This window comes from Haliaeetus albicilla, chromosome 8, assembly GCF_947461875.1.
Source record: "Haliaeetus albicilla chromosome 8, bHalAlb1.1, whole genome shotgun sequence".
NCBI lineage: Eukaryota > Metazoa > Chordata > Aves > Accipitriformes > Accipitridae > Haliaeetus > Haliaeetus albicilla.
In genome coordinates, this window is record NC_091490.1 from 21,492,598 (window position 1) to 21,512,326 (window position 19,729).

The 19,729-nt window shown below is 40.4% G+C and overlaps 1 protein-coding gene across 3 annotated transcripts in view; it reads right to left on the bottom strand.

Annotated features, from left to right (window-relative positions):
• PLPPR5 (phospholipid phosphatase related 5) overlaps positions 1-5,477 on the bottom strand; it is an 86,095-nt gene extending 80,618 nt beyond the window's left edge. For 2 of the 3 annotated variants that reach the window (XM_069789333.1, XM_069789334.1), the window contains exon 1: positions 5,099-5,477. In XM_069789333.1, coding sequence (XP_069645434.1) covers positions 5,099-5,329 — 231 coding nt within the window. In that variant the 5' untranslated portion in view covers positions 5,330-5,477. The remainder of the gene's footprint in view (positions 1-5,098) is intronic. The other variant, XM_069789335.1, reaches the window with a different exon arrangement.
• Positions 5,478-19,729: the final 14,252 nt, after the last annotated feature.

Below are 19,729 nucleotides of genomic sequence, written 5' to 3' on the forward strand. Positions count from 1 at the left end.
AAAACCAGAATACCACACTTCATGCCTGAATGGCAGATATTTTTTCAATGATGATATTAAGAGGATTATGCTAAAACAAATTAGTCTTTAATTGGTTTACAGAGAAAATATGAATATGCTAGGAATTCATCTAGGCAAATAGAACAGTGTATATTTTATGAATAAGTACTGTAATCATCCGCCTGTTAGTTGGAAATAAAAACAAACAACATTTGCATAATAAAACTGTTTACACATCTTAATGAAAGTGTGTCATTATCTCCTCCTGGCTTTTATACAACAGTCAGCGTACATCTTACGTCCAATACATTGAGTTTTACACCAAGTATTCCTTAAACGGTTTTGACATTTTAAGTAATCCATATTAGCATGTGGACTCATTAAAAGAATCCTTGAGTGCAGTTAATAGTATTTTAGAGAGGTCAAAATTATTAAGATCTACCAGAAAGAAACAATGCAGAACTAATCACTCTATAGATTCTGAAAATATGAGAAACTAGCCTCACAGTTCTGCAAATCATTTCTACTGGAAGCTAAAGGATTAGACTGACACGTATTTCCCAAGCTACGTCTGTCATAACAAGTCTAAAAAAGCAACCAGCCCACTGAGCAAGAACTGGCACTTTGGGAAATGGCTTAAATAGCACTGAGCTCTCAACTAGCACTTTTATGCTTATTACATATTTGAATAGACTCAAATCAAAGGCGTATTTCTTGTCACCTTCACGTTTGACTTAAAGATAAAAATTAAAAAAAAGAAAGAAAAAACAAAAAGTATATTGAGAATTCCTCAGTATACTGGAGATACCTGGATATTAGTGCTATGGACAGTAAAAGGACAGGAGTGCAGAGCCAGCAGTAGTACTTTTTCAACCCTGAGTCACAAAGACAAATGAAAGGAAGGGAGCCTACAGGGGCACTGCCTTTGCAGGAGTCTCATTCTTCTATCACAGAATCTCATACTTAGGGCCTTTACATTCTTCTGATTGAAATTTCAACCTCATCTAGATTTTGTAGAACATTTTACTGTTAGTCTGCCTAATGCTCCTTATGCAAACACATCTACTCACTCAAGGCATTACTTCACCTGTGCCTAAAGGTATGATTTAGGAGACCTTCCACAAATAACAGTCTAACATTGGAATGGACCATGTATTTTGTTATATGTTAAGCTGCAGTTGTTTTCAGCCTTTTTTTAAAAACAAAACAAACCCAAGCATTTGGGCCCTCAATATTCTCCAGTGGAAGCACTCATAAACTACAGATTTAGCAGATAAGAAACAGTGCATACACCCTTTAGAGATAATCCATAGAAAGCAGAAAACCAATGTTGTAATGTAACCTGCTTCCTTTCATGGAACCTGCATAAAAGCTGGGAAACCAACTGGAAAAAGGGAAAGGAAGAAGCTTGTCTCAGCCTACAGAACGGCTGCTGGATTCCTCTACAGGTTTACTACAATTGCTGTTATATCTATGAATCATAGAATGGTTTGGGTTGGAGGGGACCTTAAATATCATGTAGTTCCACCCCCCTGCCATGGGTAGGGACACCTTCCACTAGAGGAGGTTGCTCAAAGCTGCATCCAACCTGGCCTTGAACGCTTCCACGGATGGGGCATCCACAACCTCTCTGGGCAACTCTGACATTGCAGGGACTTCAAGCAGATATGTCTATTAGCAGACAATAAATTGATTACTTTTGAACTGAACAGCACAACAATTTGACTTCTTACTAGCTCCTACATGACCTGGAAGATATTGTAGAATAGAATAGTTCAGTTGGAAAGGACCTACAATGATCATCTAGTCCAACTGCCTGACCGCTTCAGGGCTGACCAAATACTTGGTTAATACTTTGTAAATACTTGATCAAAGACTGTAGATATACAAACCCAGTAAGTCCCAAGTGCAGAGTACAAAACACCTTTCCTCCAGTCACAGTTTCCCTTTCCCATACCAGAGCACCTGCAAGTCAAGCATTACAATAGAGCGAGCAGTCTCTGATTCTGCCCCAGGACTTCATTTCCCAGATCAGACTCCTGAGGATCTGTGACCTGACAGCCAGCTGCATCTACCCTTGGATGGCATGCGGGCTGATGGGATGGGGAAGCAGATGGTCTCAGGAATGAAAGTGTGGCAGCAGTGCTGCACTAGGGCTACAGGAATGTATTAGCAGGAAGTAGCATTTTAAAGACTAACCTGAAAGTTTCCAGGATTAACATAGTGCTCACAGGTACATCCCTGTCAAATGATACAGCTCATTATTTATGTCTCAGCCCATGCTCTTTGCTGCCCTGTGACCAGACACTCAGCTCTGCCACATGGCTTGACACTCACATCTGCTATCGCAGCTCTGATGTGGCACAGGAGTTTTGGATGAGCAGCCATGTGACAGCCTCACAGCAAAAAGAGACCTATTGCTGATGAGATGCTCATCAAGACATATCCAGCTACTGGTACTTTACTTTTTCAGTTTTTTAATAGCAGGCGTGTAGAAAGAGGAAAGTCACTGGAAAAACTCATTTATTCTCTGATTTTAGAGCAACTTCATCAAAACTCAATGCAACAGAGCCATCGATTGAGTCACATTCAGAGAACCTAGGTTACCTTGAAGCACTCTATGGCTCCAATTCAACAAGCCCCATCCCTAAAAACCAAAAAAAACAGTTACACTGAACATCAAAGTAGAGACTCTATTGCTCTATCTCAAAACTTCAGAAACAGCATTAACCCAATGCACCAAACTAACAGAAAGAAAAAGAAAAAAAGAATTTTTTGTTTAAAACTCTCACAAATCATAGTATGTAATAAACTATACTCCATAACACTAGTGATTTTGGGGGAAAAAAAAAGTACCATTTCATTCATAGAAATCCATTTCCTTCACTGGTCTACATTCGTAACTTTACAGGCAGAAATATGACTTTGTTACATGATTAATTTTTATATTTCATTTACAGAAAAAAACAAAAATTACACCAAACATCTATGTTCAAACTGTCATGGATGAGAAACAAATTAAATAGAAGAGAATCTAATTAAACTCTGAATCTTGGGAAGGAAGTTCAGCTACTGCTAAAAGCATACAGGTTGCTTTGGTGAAGAAATATTACCTTCACGACTTCTTTCAATGAAAAGAACAAGCAAAGGCAATGCCCACATCCTGCACAACTGAGTAAAGACCCATCCCGTGTAAACACTAAGTCCAGGAGAATTATCCAAGGACAATCAGAACAGAATTCTGTCTGAAGCCTGAAAAATGTTGCCTCTTTTTAATTATGTTAATGATTAGACTTAATGCTGTTAAAGCAATGAGATTCCCAGGGGCTGAATTCACCATTTAATAAAATAAAATCAAGTTTTTTAAAAAAAAAAAAAAAAGCAGAACACAGGCACCTGCAATGTGGTTTTTCCATGCCCTGACCTCCCAATGCACATCATTTGCCCGAGAGACTGGTGACTGGGAGAGGAAGCACAGTTAAATATCATTAAATTCTATTATTAGCTTTTTAGCAAGGCTAATTACAAGACAGCCAACCCAAAATGTCGTGGTGATTTCTCTGATGTAATCATCTAGCACCCAGGAAATGAATGGAAACTACCAATCTATTTTGCTGACACATATTAGGAAAAAGAGATGCTCATCATGAATATCTGACATAATCTTTATAAATTCCTGAGCCAAACAAGAGAAATAGAATTAAAAGCAAAACAAACATCACATGCAAACAACGGAAAAACATCATCAACAAAAAAAAATCCAACACTTGAAAATCTCAACGGCATTTGGGGTTCAAAAGAGCAAACAAACAGGTAAATAAAATGGTCACCTACTTGATGTTAAAATAAAACAGAAAATTAAACCAAAAGGCTACATAACATGTTTTGCCAAATGATGTAGCTCAACCCCTAGAAAAAAAAAGAACAAAGTCTCAAGTACTAAGGCTGAGCCTGACCATGAGGTTTTATGTCAGATACCATCTGAGACCTCATGGTGCTACAATGCAGAAGGGAATCATGTCTGGGACTACCATATGAAGTCCCTACCACTACCGTGATGAAGCTTTCTCTTCTCTGTTTTTTATATTTTCCTGAAAAGGAATTAATCTGTGAAACTAGTAATTACTATCTTAAGCGGCCTCTTCTTACTGTAATTTTTTTTTATTCTAATGCTTACAGCTGATTAAAATAAACTCTTTACAAGGAGCTTCTGTATGTGTAACCGTGCATGCACCTGGTGAGTCTATATATAATCCATCCTCGATGGTTAAATACTCCCATCTCATTCCCTCTCAGTCTTTGCTCCACGGTATGGTCAGGGATTATTAAATGATGCTAATGCCCTTGTTATCTGACAACACAAGTAGTACATTCAACAACTTGAGGGGAAGACATCTCACTGCTTTTCCCTCGTAGCTGTTTTCCCCAAACCCTGAAGAAAATCAATTAAATCTCATTTTAGATACACATATTTAAACCTGATTGACAGAAGATCATATTCAATTAGAGAGACACAGGTTTAGTTTGCACACACATCAGTAACCGTGACATATGGAGACAACTAAATCAAGCAGAACTGCTCCCTGTTCCTTGCACATACCAGTTTACTTTCAAAAAAAAAACAACAAAACAACCCCAAAACCTGGGGGGGGGGGGATGTTCTAATTAGTACTGTGCGAAATATTAGTAAGTGGTTGCTAAGAAGCGGGTTTCCCTCAGGTAGCCCGTCTACCTGCAACCGACACATTTCGAAAAATAAGATTATTTTTACCAAAAGGAGTCGAACAGGGCTGGCGATACAGGCACTGGCAGTTACATAAATCGGTGCTAAAAATAAACTACAGAGGCGCGGGGTGGGTAGCGGCTGGGGCAAGGGCCGGGCCCGACAGCGCTGCCCGCCGAGGCCCGCCGGGGCTGGGCTGCAGCCCCGCAGTGCCGAGAGCACGGAGGCTCCCCGCCCGGCCGGCCCGCCCCGGCCCAGCCCCCAGAGCCGCCCCGCCGGCGGTGCCGCACCGGCCGGGGCCCGCGGCGAGGCCCGGCCCGGCCCGGTCCAGCCCAACAAGCTGCCAGAGTGGGGGCGCGGGCGGTCCCTGCTTACCACCAGGACGGGCACGCCTGCGGTCAGCGAGTAGAGGAGCACCGGGGGCACGGCGCTGCGGTCCTCCGGGCCCGGGTAGGGCTTTCGGTACGCGCCCTCGTAGCAGAAGAAGCCTTGCACGTTGACCGCGAAGGTGTCCGTGTACTCGAAATAATAAGCCAGCATCACGGTCCCTGCCATGATCACCATCTGGAAGTAAAGCATGCTGGTGAGCGGAGAGGGCACTCGCATGTACGTGGGCTCCGGCGGCCGCGGCAGCCCCCCTCCTCGGCGGCTCGCTCCGCCCGCTCCCCGCCAGCATCCACCGCGGGCGGAGGCGGCCCGGCGGCGGCCGCGCGGTCAGGCCCGCGGGGCGGGGAGCGCAGGCAGGGCAGGGCAGGGCAGGGCAGGGCAGGCGGGGGCCCGGCCCGCCGCGCCGGCACCGGCTCCAGCACCGGCTCCAGCGCGGGCGCCGGCTCGTGCAGCCGGGCGGGCGGAGCGCGGCGGCGGGAGGGGGTGGCTTCGCCCCGCCCCGCCCCGGGAGCAGCAGCCGCGCCGGACCCCGGCCCGGGCGGGGAGGAGGCTCCGCACCGGCGGCGAAGCCCAGTCTAAAAGTTCCCCGGCCCCGGGACGGCTCCCACGGCACGGCCCCGCGACCGTGGTTAGCAAGTGACCCCTCCCCGTCTTCCCCCCGCCCCGCAGGAGGTGGGAGGTACCGCGGGTCCCTCTCTCTCTACCCCGACACATGCACATCTGTGTGACGGGCGTGCACAGGCAGGGGAGCTCCCGGGGCTGCCCGCCTCCCCGTCGCGCCGCGTCCTGGAGCCGCCGGGAAGCGCTCGGCACTGCGGGCCCGGTGGCGGCCCTGACACCGCCAGCAGCCACAGCTCGGACGTGCCCGGGCAGGCAAACGGATCGCCGCGATTTGCCGGGGCGGCAAAGGCCTCAATATATTTCAATGGATAGCTATTAGAGCCGTTAACGTTTAAAGCTTTCCCTTAACAGCTATAAAGACAATGGGCAGCTGGACACGAAGCTATCCTCGCCCAAGTAACGTCCCAGACTAGAGGAGAGTCTGCTCCAGTGCTGGGAGAAATCATACCTATATGGACAGAAAAGAGTTCCACATACATAGCACGTACACTTAAGAATAGACGGCTGTGTCCAATGCTTGTACAGATTCACCCGTGTGCGGGCTCTCATCCGGACTCCCAAAGCCAACAGATAAAAAGATAAAAAGTTACTTAAAGGTACTCCCCCACACCCCAAGACACTACATGGCCGGGTAACAGTCTTTAAAGGGACACCTTAGCCTTAAAAGATTCCACTTGGCTTATTTAGTAAAGGCTGTTAGAAATAACAAACTAGATTTGATTGCCCTGTTTTATAATGTGTAATCATTCTTCTAGCGTTGTACTTTGGCTTTAACTGTTCGTTTTCCTCCCCTTTCTGGAGATTTTTGTTCATATTCAGTGATGTTAGTCTCTGTGCGTTTATTTTATTCAGCCCTTGAAGAACACTCTTCATGCCTGGATTCCACATCCAGTCTATTTTTATGTGTTCTTAACATACTCCCCAGAAGAATCTAAATCATGTCATTCGCATTGCACTCACCAGACTTAGCTGGATAGCTCCCTACCTTTGTGAAAAATACATAGTGAGACATGAGACATCTTGTGGTGAATTCCGCCCAGCACAGAGTTTATTTTCCCCATTTCCTTAGCACAGTCCAATATCCATTACCATACACATAAAAATCTTAATTTCATCCTGCACACTGCATACAAATACCCCCATTGTTAGAATATAAGGCCTGATCCAAAGACCAAAGTCAATAGCAGGACTGCAATGAGCACTAGACTCAGCTCTTCAACTCTATCTGAGTGGATGCTCCAGAGAAACACTGGTGGCATATTTCTTTCAAAAATTGGCACTGAGGGAAATCAACCTTCTTCCAGTAACCAGCTAATAAAATACTCCTGCATTTTGCTATTACAAGCCAACTTCTTTTTACGGATATACCGATGGAGCTATTACATAGAGGAACTAGAGGATATAAAAAGTCCTGGTTTTACAAAACTTTTTTGAAGCTACTATCAAAATCTCTGAAGGATTTTGGATCATAGATTTTGGAAAGAATCTCCATAGGGCACCTGCTCAACACAGGTCCCATTAGATTAGGTTGCTCGGTCCAGTCAACTGTCAAGTATCTCAAAGGATGGAGTTTCCACAACCACTCTAGACAACCTGTGCCACTGACATGTAAAACGTTTCTTCCTTACATTAAGATAGAATTTTCTGTGTTCCATTCTGGGCCTGCTGCCTCTCCTCCTGTCACTGGGAACCTGGAGAGAAGAATCTGACTCTCCCTTCTCTACACCCCACCATGAGGTAGATGTAAACAATAGTAAGAAATGCCCTTGGCCTTCTCTCATTACAGCTAAACAAAATTAATTACATTTCTGGTGGTACAGGAATACATCTATATCCTGAGTGCTCAGTCTTTGCTGCTGATACACAAATGCTAGCAAGTATATATTGGCAGCTATTAAATGAAACATAAAACTATTAAAGGAATTGTTAAGGGACATTACAATGAAAAGAGTTTGTCCTTATGCTTTTCTCTTACTCTACAACAGTGCACTATTTAGGCTTTAATGTGTAGCTTCCAATCATTTAAAAACATGGTGCGTGAGAGGCCAGAATAAATCTATTAGATACAATATTCACTTGTATTATTTGGCTCAGTCTAGTGCCCATGCTTCAAATACTACTGGTGGACTGGCCATTTAATAGAGTTACAAACCAGAGAACACAGAATTTAAGTCAAAGAGGAGTTTTAAAGGCAGCTTCATTGGTAGTCAACTCAGAGTCAGCTCAGAGTGATCTGAGTCAAGTCAGGTCACTGATGAAAAAAACTAAAACAAAAAAATGTCAGCCTCTGTTTTTCATTCAAAAAAATGGTGCTACATAGGCAAATTGATTGATTGTCAACTTGATGCTTCACTGAGGAAGTAAGGGAATTAATTATTCCCTTTCTCCAACCTCCAGTTTTTAGAGTTAAAGATCATTAGGTGAGAAAAGTAGTCAGGTCACCTAATTGAATAGCAAGTGGCTCAACTACAGAGTAGATGACCAGATGCCAAAAAAATTTAAAGCAGAAGGTATATAAAAATGTCAATGATTTTTTCTTTGAAAGCTCTGTAAACTTATGACTGTTTCTGAAAATAATGATGAAATGTGTATTTATTTTTATACACGTAAGGCCTGCTCTGGCACTGTCATCCTTTCTCAGCCCCTTCTTCCTCTTCTCCCATTTTGAAGATTTTTTTTTTCCTTAGAACAAGTCTGAAAGGCTTGGTTTCTTGAAGCTGATAAAGTTAAGTTAAAATCTGGATTAGCTTCTGTCTCACTTGCACCAGTTGAAAAACATACATGCGCTTGATGCTTGCTACTGTTCTCTTCATAGAAGTTGACTGTTGCACTGTGTAGACTACTATTTGGTATAATAATGAAGGGTAGAAATGTTTAGGAAATCATAGGTAAGGCTGGCCCAAGCTCCATGTCGTGGTTTCAGCCCAGCCGGTAACAAAGGACCACGCGGCCGCTCGCTCACTCCTCCCGCCCCCCTCCGGTGGGATAGGGGGGAAGACGGAGGAGAGAAAAAAAAACAAAACTGGAACCTCGAGGGTTGAGATAAAGGCAGTTTACTGGAACAACACAAAGAAATTGCAACAACAACAACGGTACTAATGAAAGAGTATACAAAAAGAGTGATGCACAGTGCAACTGCTCACCACCCGGGACCCGACGCTCCTCCACTTCCCCCACCGAAAGTCGAGACCGCCCCCCCGGCCCGCTCCCCATTTATATACTGAGCATGATGTCACATGGTATGGAATAGCTCCTTGGCTAGTTCAGGTCAGCTGCCCCGGGTATGCCCCCCACCTCCCAGGTTCCTGTAAAAAATTAACTCTATCCCAGCTGAACCCAGGACACTCCACAAGATGCTTAGAATATTACAGAAGCAGAAAGACAGTAATACCCAATATTGCTTTATTTTAATACTCGTAAACAAATTCCCATTGTTGCAGATGTACTTTATAAGCATGGCCTGCACACCAGTGGCTTGCCTTCATGAATATGCGGTTAGCTGATCAAGTAAAACCAGAGCTATACTTTTTATTATAATGAACATTATGTTTATTGGCTGCACAGTTGAATATGCAAACGTATTAAATCAAACAAATAGAAGCACAGGAACACAATCCTCAGTGACTAATGCAGCCAGCTAAATATACTGTGCAATCACACTATTCCCTGCTGACTTATATCAATGATATGCAGTGACAGCAGAATGGCAGAGAAAAACCCAGAACCAACAATTTTGCTTTCAGAAGGCTATTGGTAAAATTGTCAGTTGAAACTCAGATGACAGACAGACTGTTTTTGAAACTAACTTTCTTGGGAATAGTGTGGCTGATCTCAGAGCAGGAGTTTCCCAGATAGTCCTCATAGATTTATCTTGTTCTTTTCCTTTGCTACCTAATTTTAAGTGAAATATCAGCTCAAGAGACACAATGTAGAGCAAGGCAGACAAAGAGAAACCTTAGCTGCACTGTTTTGCAAGACTTTGAAATCATGACCTTTATTACAGGGAGATATTTCCAATTCCAAACCAAATTCAGTAACCTTTCATGTGCTTACATCACCACTTTTTGTAGTATTTCCTAGTTATAAAACATTGCTATGGCAAAAGGCAGTAAAGAAACAAAGCCAACCCAACAAAGCCTTCTCAATGGGAAGAAAAATAAGAATTGATATCAAATCATCCCACTGTTCTTACCTTTCTGTTTACGTCTTTCATGCTTTATCAGAGTGACAGTAGCTGGCAACCCCATGGCTGTTTCCCTGTTACATCTCCATACTACTACACTAAAGCAGCCCTTTCTGAAGGGAATATTGCATCTGTGTTGATGACACAGCAGCAGGGAAGAGACAGAATGAACTAAAATGTTTAGGGACGTCCTGGCTTTATCCAGGAAGAAAATTAGGAAAAGTCCCCTAATGTGGCAAACAGTGGGAGAGAGATTTACTTGCATACAAACTTTAGAAGAATATTGTATAATACTTAGTTATTTGATGCAAGCTTTACTCTGCTAATATACAATGGCCTTTTCCTCTGTATTTAATAACAGATATTGTTAAGCGATAACTAAAAGGACATTCTAAATTTTTAATTAAATTGTTTAATGATATCCAGTGATTTAAGTCCTAAAGCACAGGGCTTTTACTGCTAACGTTTATGCTTGTAGGACCATCATAGTGCAAGAGAAAAATAATTTTCTAGCAGTTGGAGCACAGCACGGAATCAGAAATGGGGGCTTGCCCAGAACACTTGCAGTATGATTCAAACAAGTTAGGCACCATATCTAAGCTTTTCATATGGTCTTAATATGTAGTTCAGAGAGAGACAACTCCAGTGGGTGACTAAGCTCTACTACATTAGGGCAGGATGAATCATCCTCCGAAAATGTCATTTATTCCATCCTAAGAAATACCAGCCTCTGATGATACCACTTGCAACAATAATGAAGCAAGCTTTGATGACTAGCTTAGACTAGCACCCTTCTTTTAAAGGGCTCTAGTGAGATGTGAGCAATTTTACTCTTAACTTTCACTTCCACATAGCTAAACTAGCTCCAAAATAGAAATTATACTTTTCAAGAGTCACACAGGGAGAAAAAAGTCAAATTAGTAACAGCATAAGCATTAATATTGCATTTGTATTGCAGTATTATGTAGAGCTAGACCCTATTTCCATAGAAGACAATATTTTGCCCCAGTAAGCTTGGACACCTCATACAATGCAGTGCAAGTATATGAGAGAGTGAGCAGATGGAGATGAAACAAATGAGGAGGAGGACAAGGCAACAATGAAATGACTGAGTTTGATATAATGAGTAGCAGTCACAGCATATTAGTTGCCTAGTCAGTGTTTACATCAATAACATAATTAATCTTCTTAAAACTGCTTGCTAACTTCAAATTAAGTATCATTGCATGCAAGTTCTTCATAGGTTAGAACAGAAATTTGGGATGCCAGAGGGACACCATGTACCTAAGGCCTGCACATCTTGAAAACTAAAGCCTGTATTAGCATATCTACCACTACACTGTCAAAATAAAAAAATACAGAACAGTTTTGTCAATGTGAAATGAAATTAAACACTGATATTTGAAAGCTCTAATAATGATTATTTAATCTTACCTAAGATAAACTTAGGAAAAAGCCTACCACTTAGAAAATTATTACCACAGCTACGAAGTTACCTTTATTGGTAGACACATTTTCGGTAACTGCAATGTTGTACAAACTGACTGTAAACTTGGCTATCTTTGGCATAATTGGTTTGATAAAAATGATATGAGTAACCTCAGGATTTTGGAATAAACTTCCTCGTCTCATTCACCCAGAATATCATCATTCTTATCATTTCTTTTGATGCAAGAAAATCCCTTTCCAAGGTAATCAGCGATACCTTGGAAGATTGATGCAGCAGATTACTGAACAGTAGCTGACATAAGCAGAGCACTAGCCTCTTCATGGTGCAGTAGTCAAATGGAAAAAAAAAAATATATCACACGGACGTGCCCTGTGTAGTACACTGTATATATCTGTAACAGTTGATTTTGTACATAATCCAAAATTACTTCAGACATTTGTACAATGCCTGAAGGTTTTACAGACCAACCCTAAAACTCCCTTTACATATTACTGAATTAATTTCACTCATTTGAATATGGCAGTTTGCTGTGTTGTAATTTGCCTTCTCTTTTGTACCTTTTTTATTACAAATAGACTAATTAATACGATTTATTGGCTAAATATTCTGTACAGCCATTAAGGGTATGCGCTTAAAGTAAATATTTGCCCACTCCTCAAGATTCTACGTTGTTAGTAAGAAACTTCCATCAATGTGAAAACACAGAAGTATGAAGGAAAGAAATGGCCAGCACATCCAGCCACTTTTCTGTGGTTGCTTGTGCTCTCACCCACAGCTTAGCTGCCTAAAGGAACTGGACTCTAGCAAACCCCAGTGCTTGTACACATACTGTAAACATATTGCTCAAAGATTTGTGAGCAACAGCTGAAGTTACCAGAGAGATAATGATAGCCTTCTGTTTTAACTGAAGGAGACCTTGTTCATTTGCAGGAAAACTTGTGTGAAAAATCACACCCTGTCTGCTTGCAGGGTTGATGTTTTATAGCCTGGCCTCTACCTGGATGAATCCACCCTCTTATTTTTAAATTTTACACTTAAAAGAAGTGTGACTAATTTTTAGCTCTGCACGCTTGCCATCATTATCTTTTGCTAATTCCACGACTGGGGCATAAAATATTCTGAGACACTGGGGAGAGGAACAGTAAAACCATCCAAAAGTGTGTAAAAGAAATTAGACTGTCACTTTGGCATGGGACTCTGCATGGAATTGTGAGATCTTCCTTCCAAGACTGAGGATTCCTCAATTCAGGGGCAACTGAGTAGTAAAACTTGCGGAGTTATCTCTTTCCATAACCAAGCTTGGCCCTTAGCAATTGTATCATGAACAGGTAAGGTATACAAGACTCCAAAGATACTTTCAAGCACAAGTCTGTACGTAAGATTAAATTAATCCACTTACTAACTTTCTCTCAAAAGTAAAAGACAGATAGGCTAATATCATAAATTATGCACCATAATCACTGCATACTTCCAGCTCTGGTTATCGTTTAATGTATGCAGCTCATTCTGGCAGGAGTCCAATACATCCTCTGTAACAGTTTCTGCTGGATAAGCTCACACACAGTTGTGCAGTAGAACTACTTATGTTCTTACAAATCATACCAGACATTTCTCATTAGCATTACACCTGAAATCCCATTCCCAAGTTGAATATTATCCATTACTTCATAAACTTAAGATGAAAGATGAAAAGCATAGAAAGAGCAAGTTCAGGATACCTTTAGCCAGTGGTTCAGTGGAGAAAAAGGAAAAAAAATTCCATAGAATTTACCGAATAGAATTACAGACACTATTCATTGCTACTGAGTAATTGTTCAAGAAAGCTAGAAATAGATCTGATTATTTTCTTAGATTAGTTTGAGAATTTTAAATATTAAAAATATTTAAAGTCCAATTCATAATACTCATCACCCAGAACCCAGCTCTTCTGCACCCTGGTGTAGGCCTCAGCATTCACGCTCCACAGAGCCACAAGAAACACGGGTATCACACATTTCTATTCAACACCAAGACATACATGTTATATTCATGTTTTCACACACATCCTCTCTCTGAAAAATGCCCTCTCTTTTTCAGCTGGTTCATGAGCATGCAGCGAAGACAGAAAACTTAAGAAAGAGGAAAACTTACAGTCTAGTGACAAAAAGTAGTCAGCTACAAAGACACAAAGCATTTGTACAGCCCTGTGATACTGCTGTGAATGACACCATTACCAGGCCAGTGAGGACACACCTCACAGAAATTTCCTACACTGGTTTGTTTCACAAAGCCACATTTTTCATGCCCGCTGCAGGACAGATGCTGCTGCACTTTGGGAAGCCCCCACCTTCTGCAGAACATCACCTCTGCACTACCCCTTCTGACTACAAGGCTAAGCCCAGAGCGGGACTAAAAAGACAACCTTTGTTTAAGGCATTAGGCCTGCTCACACTGAAGTTAGTAAATGCATTTCTCCAAATGACTGGATTCCTACAAAACAATCATTGCAGGAAGCACCCATTTCCATCCATCACCATTCAGACACTTTCCTCCTATCAAGGTATCTCCATCCTCGGAGATATTCAAAACTTCACTGGCAAGGCTCTGAGGAACCTGACCTAAAATTGAAGTCAACCGTGCTCTGAACACAGGGGTGGATTACAGGACCAACAGGAGTCCCCTCAAACTGAAATTTTTCTGTGATTCTGTGAATTACTTCTGATTTACTCCAACCCAGAGATTTGCAGGTTTTAGTCTTAATGCTTACAATGCATTCTAATGATGATTCAATGCAGTTATTGTAATTCACTTGATTATTGTAATTCATATCTAAAAATAAACTCATATTTCCTCTAAATTGGTGAATTGGTAGAAAGTGAAACTGCCCATCCACTTACTTGCACCGGTAGCAACAAAGATATCTCTTAATTTTCCCCTTTCTAAAGGGACAGTCCTACACATATATATGTATATGCTCCAGTAAGGTACTACATAAAACCTGTTACAGGAATGGTCCTTAAAAAAATAATCTGAGAGGCTACCCCTTTGACTTGGTCATCATTTCTCATCATAATCACCTTCCAGGCAAAAAGTATACTGTCAAGCATTAGCAGGAGACTCAGGAAGGCAGCAAGGAAGGAAATAAACAGTAGAAAAGTCACTTCTGAGAGACATAGCAACAGCCTTTGCTGCTTTGAGAAGTGAATTCTGAACTGCAAGGAGCAGCTGGAAAGGAAGAGCCAGGGTAATAATAAAATAATAAATAAACCAGCTTTTGAAATCCTTTGTGGTAACTTACTATCATTGGTACCATGAATTATTAATAACCAAAGCTTTCAAGCTCTCTGCTAAATTAACTTGCTTGAGATTGCTTCTTATTTAAAAATACTCTCTGTTTAACAAATTGTTAGGCTAAAGGGTAAGAGGTTTATTAAGATTAGATATGAATATCACTGATATAATAGGGGACACTGTCAAATTATTATGTAACAAAATATATACTTGTTTGGTTAATACACAACTCTTTACTTTGATCACTGCTTTTGGAAATCCTTACTCATTCAATGCCTTACTCATCCAGCTAGCCAGCTTAACTCCAGACAACTGACTGCACTAAAAGAAAGAAGTGGCAAGTGATCGTGTGGGAAAAAATGATTAGAGAAGGAAAAGTGGGGAGAGAGAGATTTGTGCAAGGATACATTTACAAAGTTGGCAAGAACATCAGAAGTTGAAATTACAGGTTTCTGTGGGAAAATGCAGTAAGTGGGGGATTCTGTAGGCTCCTGCCAGAGCAAAAGGATTAAAACATAGCAGCTCAACAGCTCACACAGGCAGCTAGTACTGTGGCATGACAGCAGGAAAATATGAAGGGAGCTTCATTATGCATAGGCAGCCTGGCTCTTTGTAGGCCTGGCAGGTGGTAGAGGGGCAAGAAGGACATATCACTGGGACAGAATCAAGGAATATAAAATACCTTCAGGATTCATTTTGGGAGAGGATTAACTGATACTTGCCAGAACTAAGATCAGTATCTCTTTTCTCTTATGACCGCCTAGTGACTTCACTCTTACGGCCTTAAAGCATCATGCAGTTTTTACACTCTTCACATTGCCAGAAACTATCATTCTTAGAAGCATATAAGGCTCATTTACTTTGAACTGACTGCTGTTTGGTAAAGCTGTAAATATGCAGCACAACTACCTCAGAAATAAAGAGACATTAAAATATTATTAGTGTTTGGTCTTTCCCCCCCATAAGAATTCTGCTGATTTAGAGAAATTAAAATCAGTAGGAGATCTGAGTACAGAACATAGGGGCTGCAGAATCAGATTCTCACTAAGATGGCACAAAAACTAAGCTTTGGGAAATGGAGTGGGCAGCTGCTAAAAAGATACAACCATCTTAGGACACATAATTTTTATGGCATTAACCTTTTCTTCATACAGCAATACCAATATCCAGCATGCAAGATACTGCTTCTACAGTAACTAGGACAGTATCCAAATTGGATTTAAGCAAATTATTTAGCTTATTAGGTATCCTAATGTCCAGTGTTTAACTCCATTAGGAACATTTAGAATTTCAGTTAGCAAAAAAAAAAGTCCTCCCACAGAAATGGGAACAATATCAGATTTGTCCCAGCTAACCTTGGCATTAGTTACACAGCCAAAGTCAACAATAAGTTTAGGTAAACCGTGTATGGTGTATTATGTATGACTCTAAAACATGCATATTACCCACACAGGTTTTAATCATGAACTCTCTACTTAGTATCTCAGCTGTCTTACAATAATGTTGCAACTAGCAACTCCAGAAACAAGGGTAATGAAAACGGGGACACAGAGCAGATTTTGTCATATAATCTTCCCCAAAGATAGAAAAAAAACTTGGAAGGAGAAATTTTCATTGCTGTTGATACACAGCAATTTAATCCTGCACCAGTAGCTGTGTCTTACTAGTTTTATGTAATGAATAGATACTTCTACACAATCTTTTCATTTCAGTTTTCAAGAAAAATATCACCAGTGTGTTTTAAAGAAATACAGAGTAATAAAGCTTATAAACCAATTGGGATAGTTATGCTATACAAGTCCTTAGAAAAGACTTCTACTGTCTAAAAATATCCCTAAGCATACTAAAAATATCCCACAGAGAATTCAACTCCTTGTTCACATCCAATAAGTACAGAACTCATGATGCCCTCCCTTCTTCTTGGATAGCCAGCAGGAAAGGTAAACCACACATTCACTGAATGCCAGGAATTTTTTTCTCCCTGCATTTCTCATGGTCAGGGCTGGAAAAGTCATTGCATCAGAGAGAAGAGCAAAAATTCTGGAAACCTCTTCAGACTTCAAGGCAATTCCAGAAAAAATTCAGTCATGGATTAGTTTGCCTCAGATTACAGCTCCCTCAGATCCTGCTGTCCTTGGCATCTTCTGTGCCTGCCTCCTTGTGCTTTGATCTATTTCATACAAGTAAAACGGGCATTATGAAAAGCAAGAGAAACAGTACCTGCTTCATGTTATTGGCAACTACAATTACGTTCAGTACCAGTAGGAGAAGATGAACAAAGAGGGGGAGGTGGCTCATTTCTGCAAGGCCTGGGGTGACTGACACAACCCTTACATGCAGGATGTTTACTTGTATCTGGTTCTCTATGACGCAAGTCCTTAAACAACTATCTGCTACAGTGAAATTACTTACTAGGGTGTTACTGGTTTATGAGAGCTAAGCTCAGAAATTGCTTGGGAAGATTACATTACAAATAAAGAACATTTATTGAATTACTATGCTTTATCCATTTCAAAGAAGCAGCAGCTTTCCAATGCTTGCTTTGTCAGTAGAAGACATTTAAAAGTTTCATTAGCACAATTAGTGCTTTTCATCAGCATCTGTTCTTTCTCTCTCGGTTGTATTGCTCTCAGTGAACGATTAGTGTTGAAATCCTCTTCTCTCTGAATGTTTATCATCCTGTTAGATATGGTTGGAAGTTTAATTTTCCAGGGTATTGTCAAATAAAATGTGTTGCTGTTCTTGAAAGTAAAACACTACACAGATAGGCAGAGCCCTGCTGGGGACTGTTTCTAACAGTGGACTATTCCTGTCTAGCAATGATGGAACAGGTACGTATTGTGGCACATATATTTTTCATTGTAAAGTGTTACTAAAATTAATTACAGAAATTAGCAGCTGAAAAGAACTGTGGAAGAATTACTTTCATGTAAGGTTATTTATATCCAAAAGCTATTTAAATGAACAGTGCAGTAAATGTAGGCTAATCAATATATGGCAACAACATTCACAAGGCTCAGATTCTGAGCAGGTAAACTTTTCTATTTTCACAAATGAAGAGAAGAATCTATTGGAATGGGAGACTCACACACAGTTTCTAGAGATGTATATCCCTCCATGCTCTTTGCCAAATGATTGATATATCAAATTCAGCAAGATTTTAAAAGGAACAATAATTTCTTTTTTCTGTTTTTGGAATGGAGTTAGGGGACAGTCAGTCATAGCAATTGCTCTGTAAAGTGATCTCTGTAACATCCTGGACAACTTTAATGACAAAGACTGCCTAAGCAATTCACTTCCTACTTCAAAGCTCATGTATTTCCCTAAAGCAACTCCTTTCTGCCGTGTGTTAGGATTGTATTTGTATCTGAAGTCATAAGCCAGCAGTAGTTAATGGGATGCAAGATTAGAAAAAAACAATCTCCCCCAGTTCAGATGCTCCAAGAAATACACAGGACAGTCAAAAATATTTTTTCCCTAAGTCAAAATGAGTCAATGGGGTACTTGTAATTGAAGGAACAGCTTTCCACCAAGCAGCAAGCCAAGGACAGCTGAAGTCACTGAAAACTATGGAGTAGGGTTTTAAGCTACAATTTATTTATTTATTTTATTTTTCCTATTATCTCTGTATATCTTCAGTTCCATCAAACACTGTGCATATTTGATCCTGTCCTGTTATTTTGCATTTATCTTTGGTATTTAAAGCACTGCATTGCTTTAAAACAGTTTTCATTTTCTTACAACATTAATTAAGAAAACCCATCTGAATATATTTTTAAATTATTCTTGGTTTTGTTGTTACTATTATTGTGGTAGAACTGCTATCATTACCTTTATACTTTCTGTGATTCCTTTCAGGACCTACATTTTGCATTCAAGTGACTATGCAGAGTCTTAAGAGCTAAATCATGGAGAAGAGATCAACAATACATAACAGTATTATTAGAAGCAAATCTGCATGACGTTTTAATATTGCACTTCCCTGTTCATGTGCTGTTCCATTTCACATCATTGAAGAAAAAAGTTTTTATCAAGCATCTTACTTTGTACCTAAAGGGGATTACAAGTCTTGGAATGGGAATAAATACACAAATAAATGAACACCAAAAAATATACTTGGTAGAAGCAGAAACCACACTCTAACTCTATTCACCTAAGAGCAGACTCCAGTATACATATCTTCACTTCAGTGCAGTATCAGTTTCACTTCAGTGCAATATCTTTAAGGTCCATTGCAAAAAAAAAAAATAAAAAAAAAAAATCTAGATTTAAAGAAAAAATATATTTTGAGAGTTGTAAATTAAAATAAAGATTGTTTGATAAGTTGAGATTTTGAAGGCTGGCTATTTCAGTGGGAGATGTGGAATGCTTTTTATTTACTTCCTTGTTGGCTTTCCAGTATCACCACAAATTCATGCAACTGCAGTTCAGTCACTCATGTGCAACTAATTTCTGCATCCTATGCTAAATGCCTTACTGGCCAATTTTTAGGACTGTTGACAAGCTACTTAGATACTGGATACAGAAAAAAAGAGAAGAAAATGGTAGGCTGAGAAAATTACACAAGAGAGCGATTATAAATAATGTCCTTCTTAGGCAGAAAATAAATCCTTAGAACCCAAAGCGTAAAGGAGAAACTGAGATTGACCTCCTACTGTTGAATCAGCTGTAAATTGTCTGAGTCATCTTGATTCTCAGCTATGAGAAAGCTCACAATTCAATGGAGAATAAATTGCATAAAGAACTCAGCAGAGTGCATAACCAAGGCAGAGATAAATGTCAGCCAGGATCTCCTGAGAAGCATGAAAAAAAGCCATAGCTGTATTGTTACAAAATATATCCCCAACAGAAACTAAAAAAGGCCAAAGCCTATCAGTGTAGTTAAGCACAGTTCAGAGCTCTGTGCTAAGAAGTCAGAAGTCTCTTGCACATTAATGTAAATTTTTCACAAAATTTAGATAGGTAGTTGATGAATGTAACTCTGAAGTATCTGGACTACATAGAAATCAATATTCTCAATCACAGGTACATATATTAAAGGATCTGCCCACTGCCAGATTTAGTAATATTCTAATTCCTGCATTGAAAAGAGGTA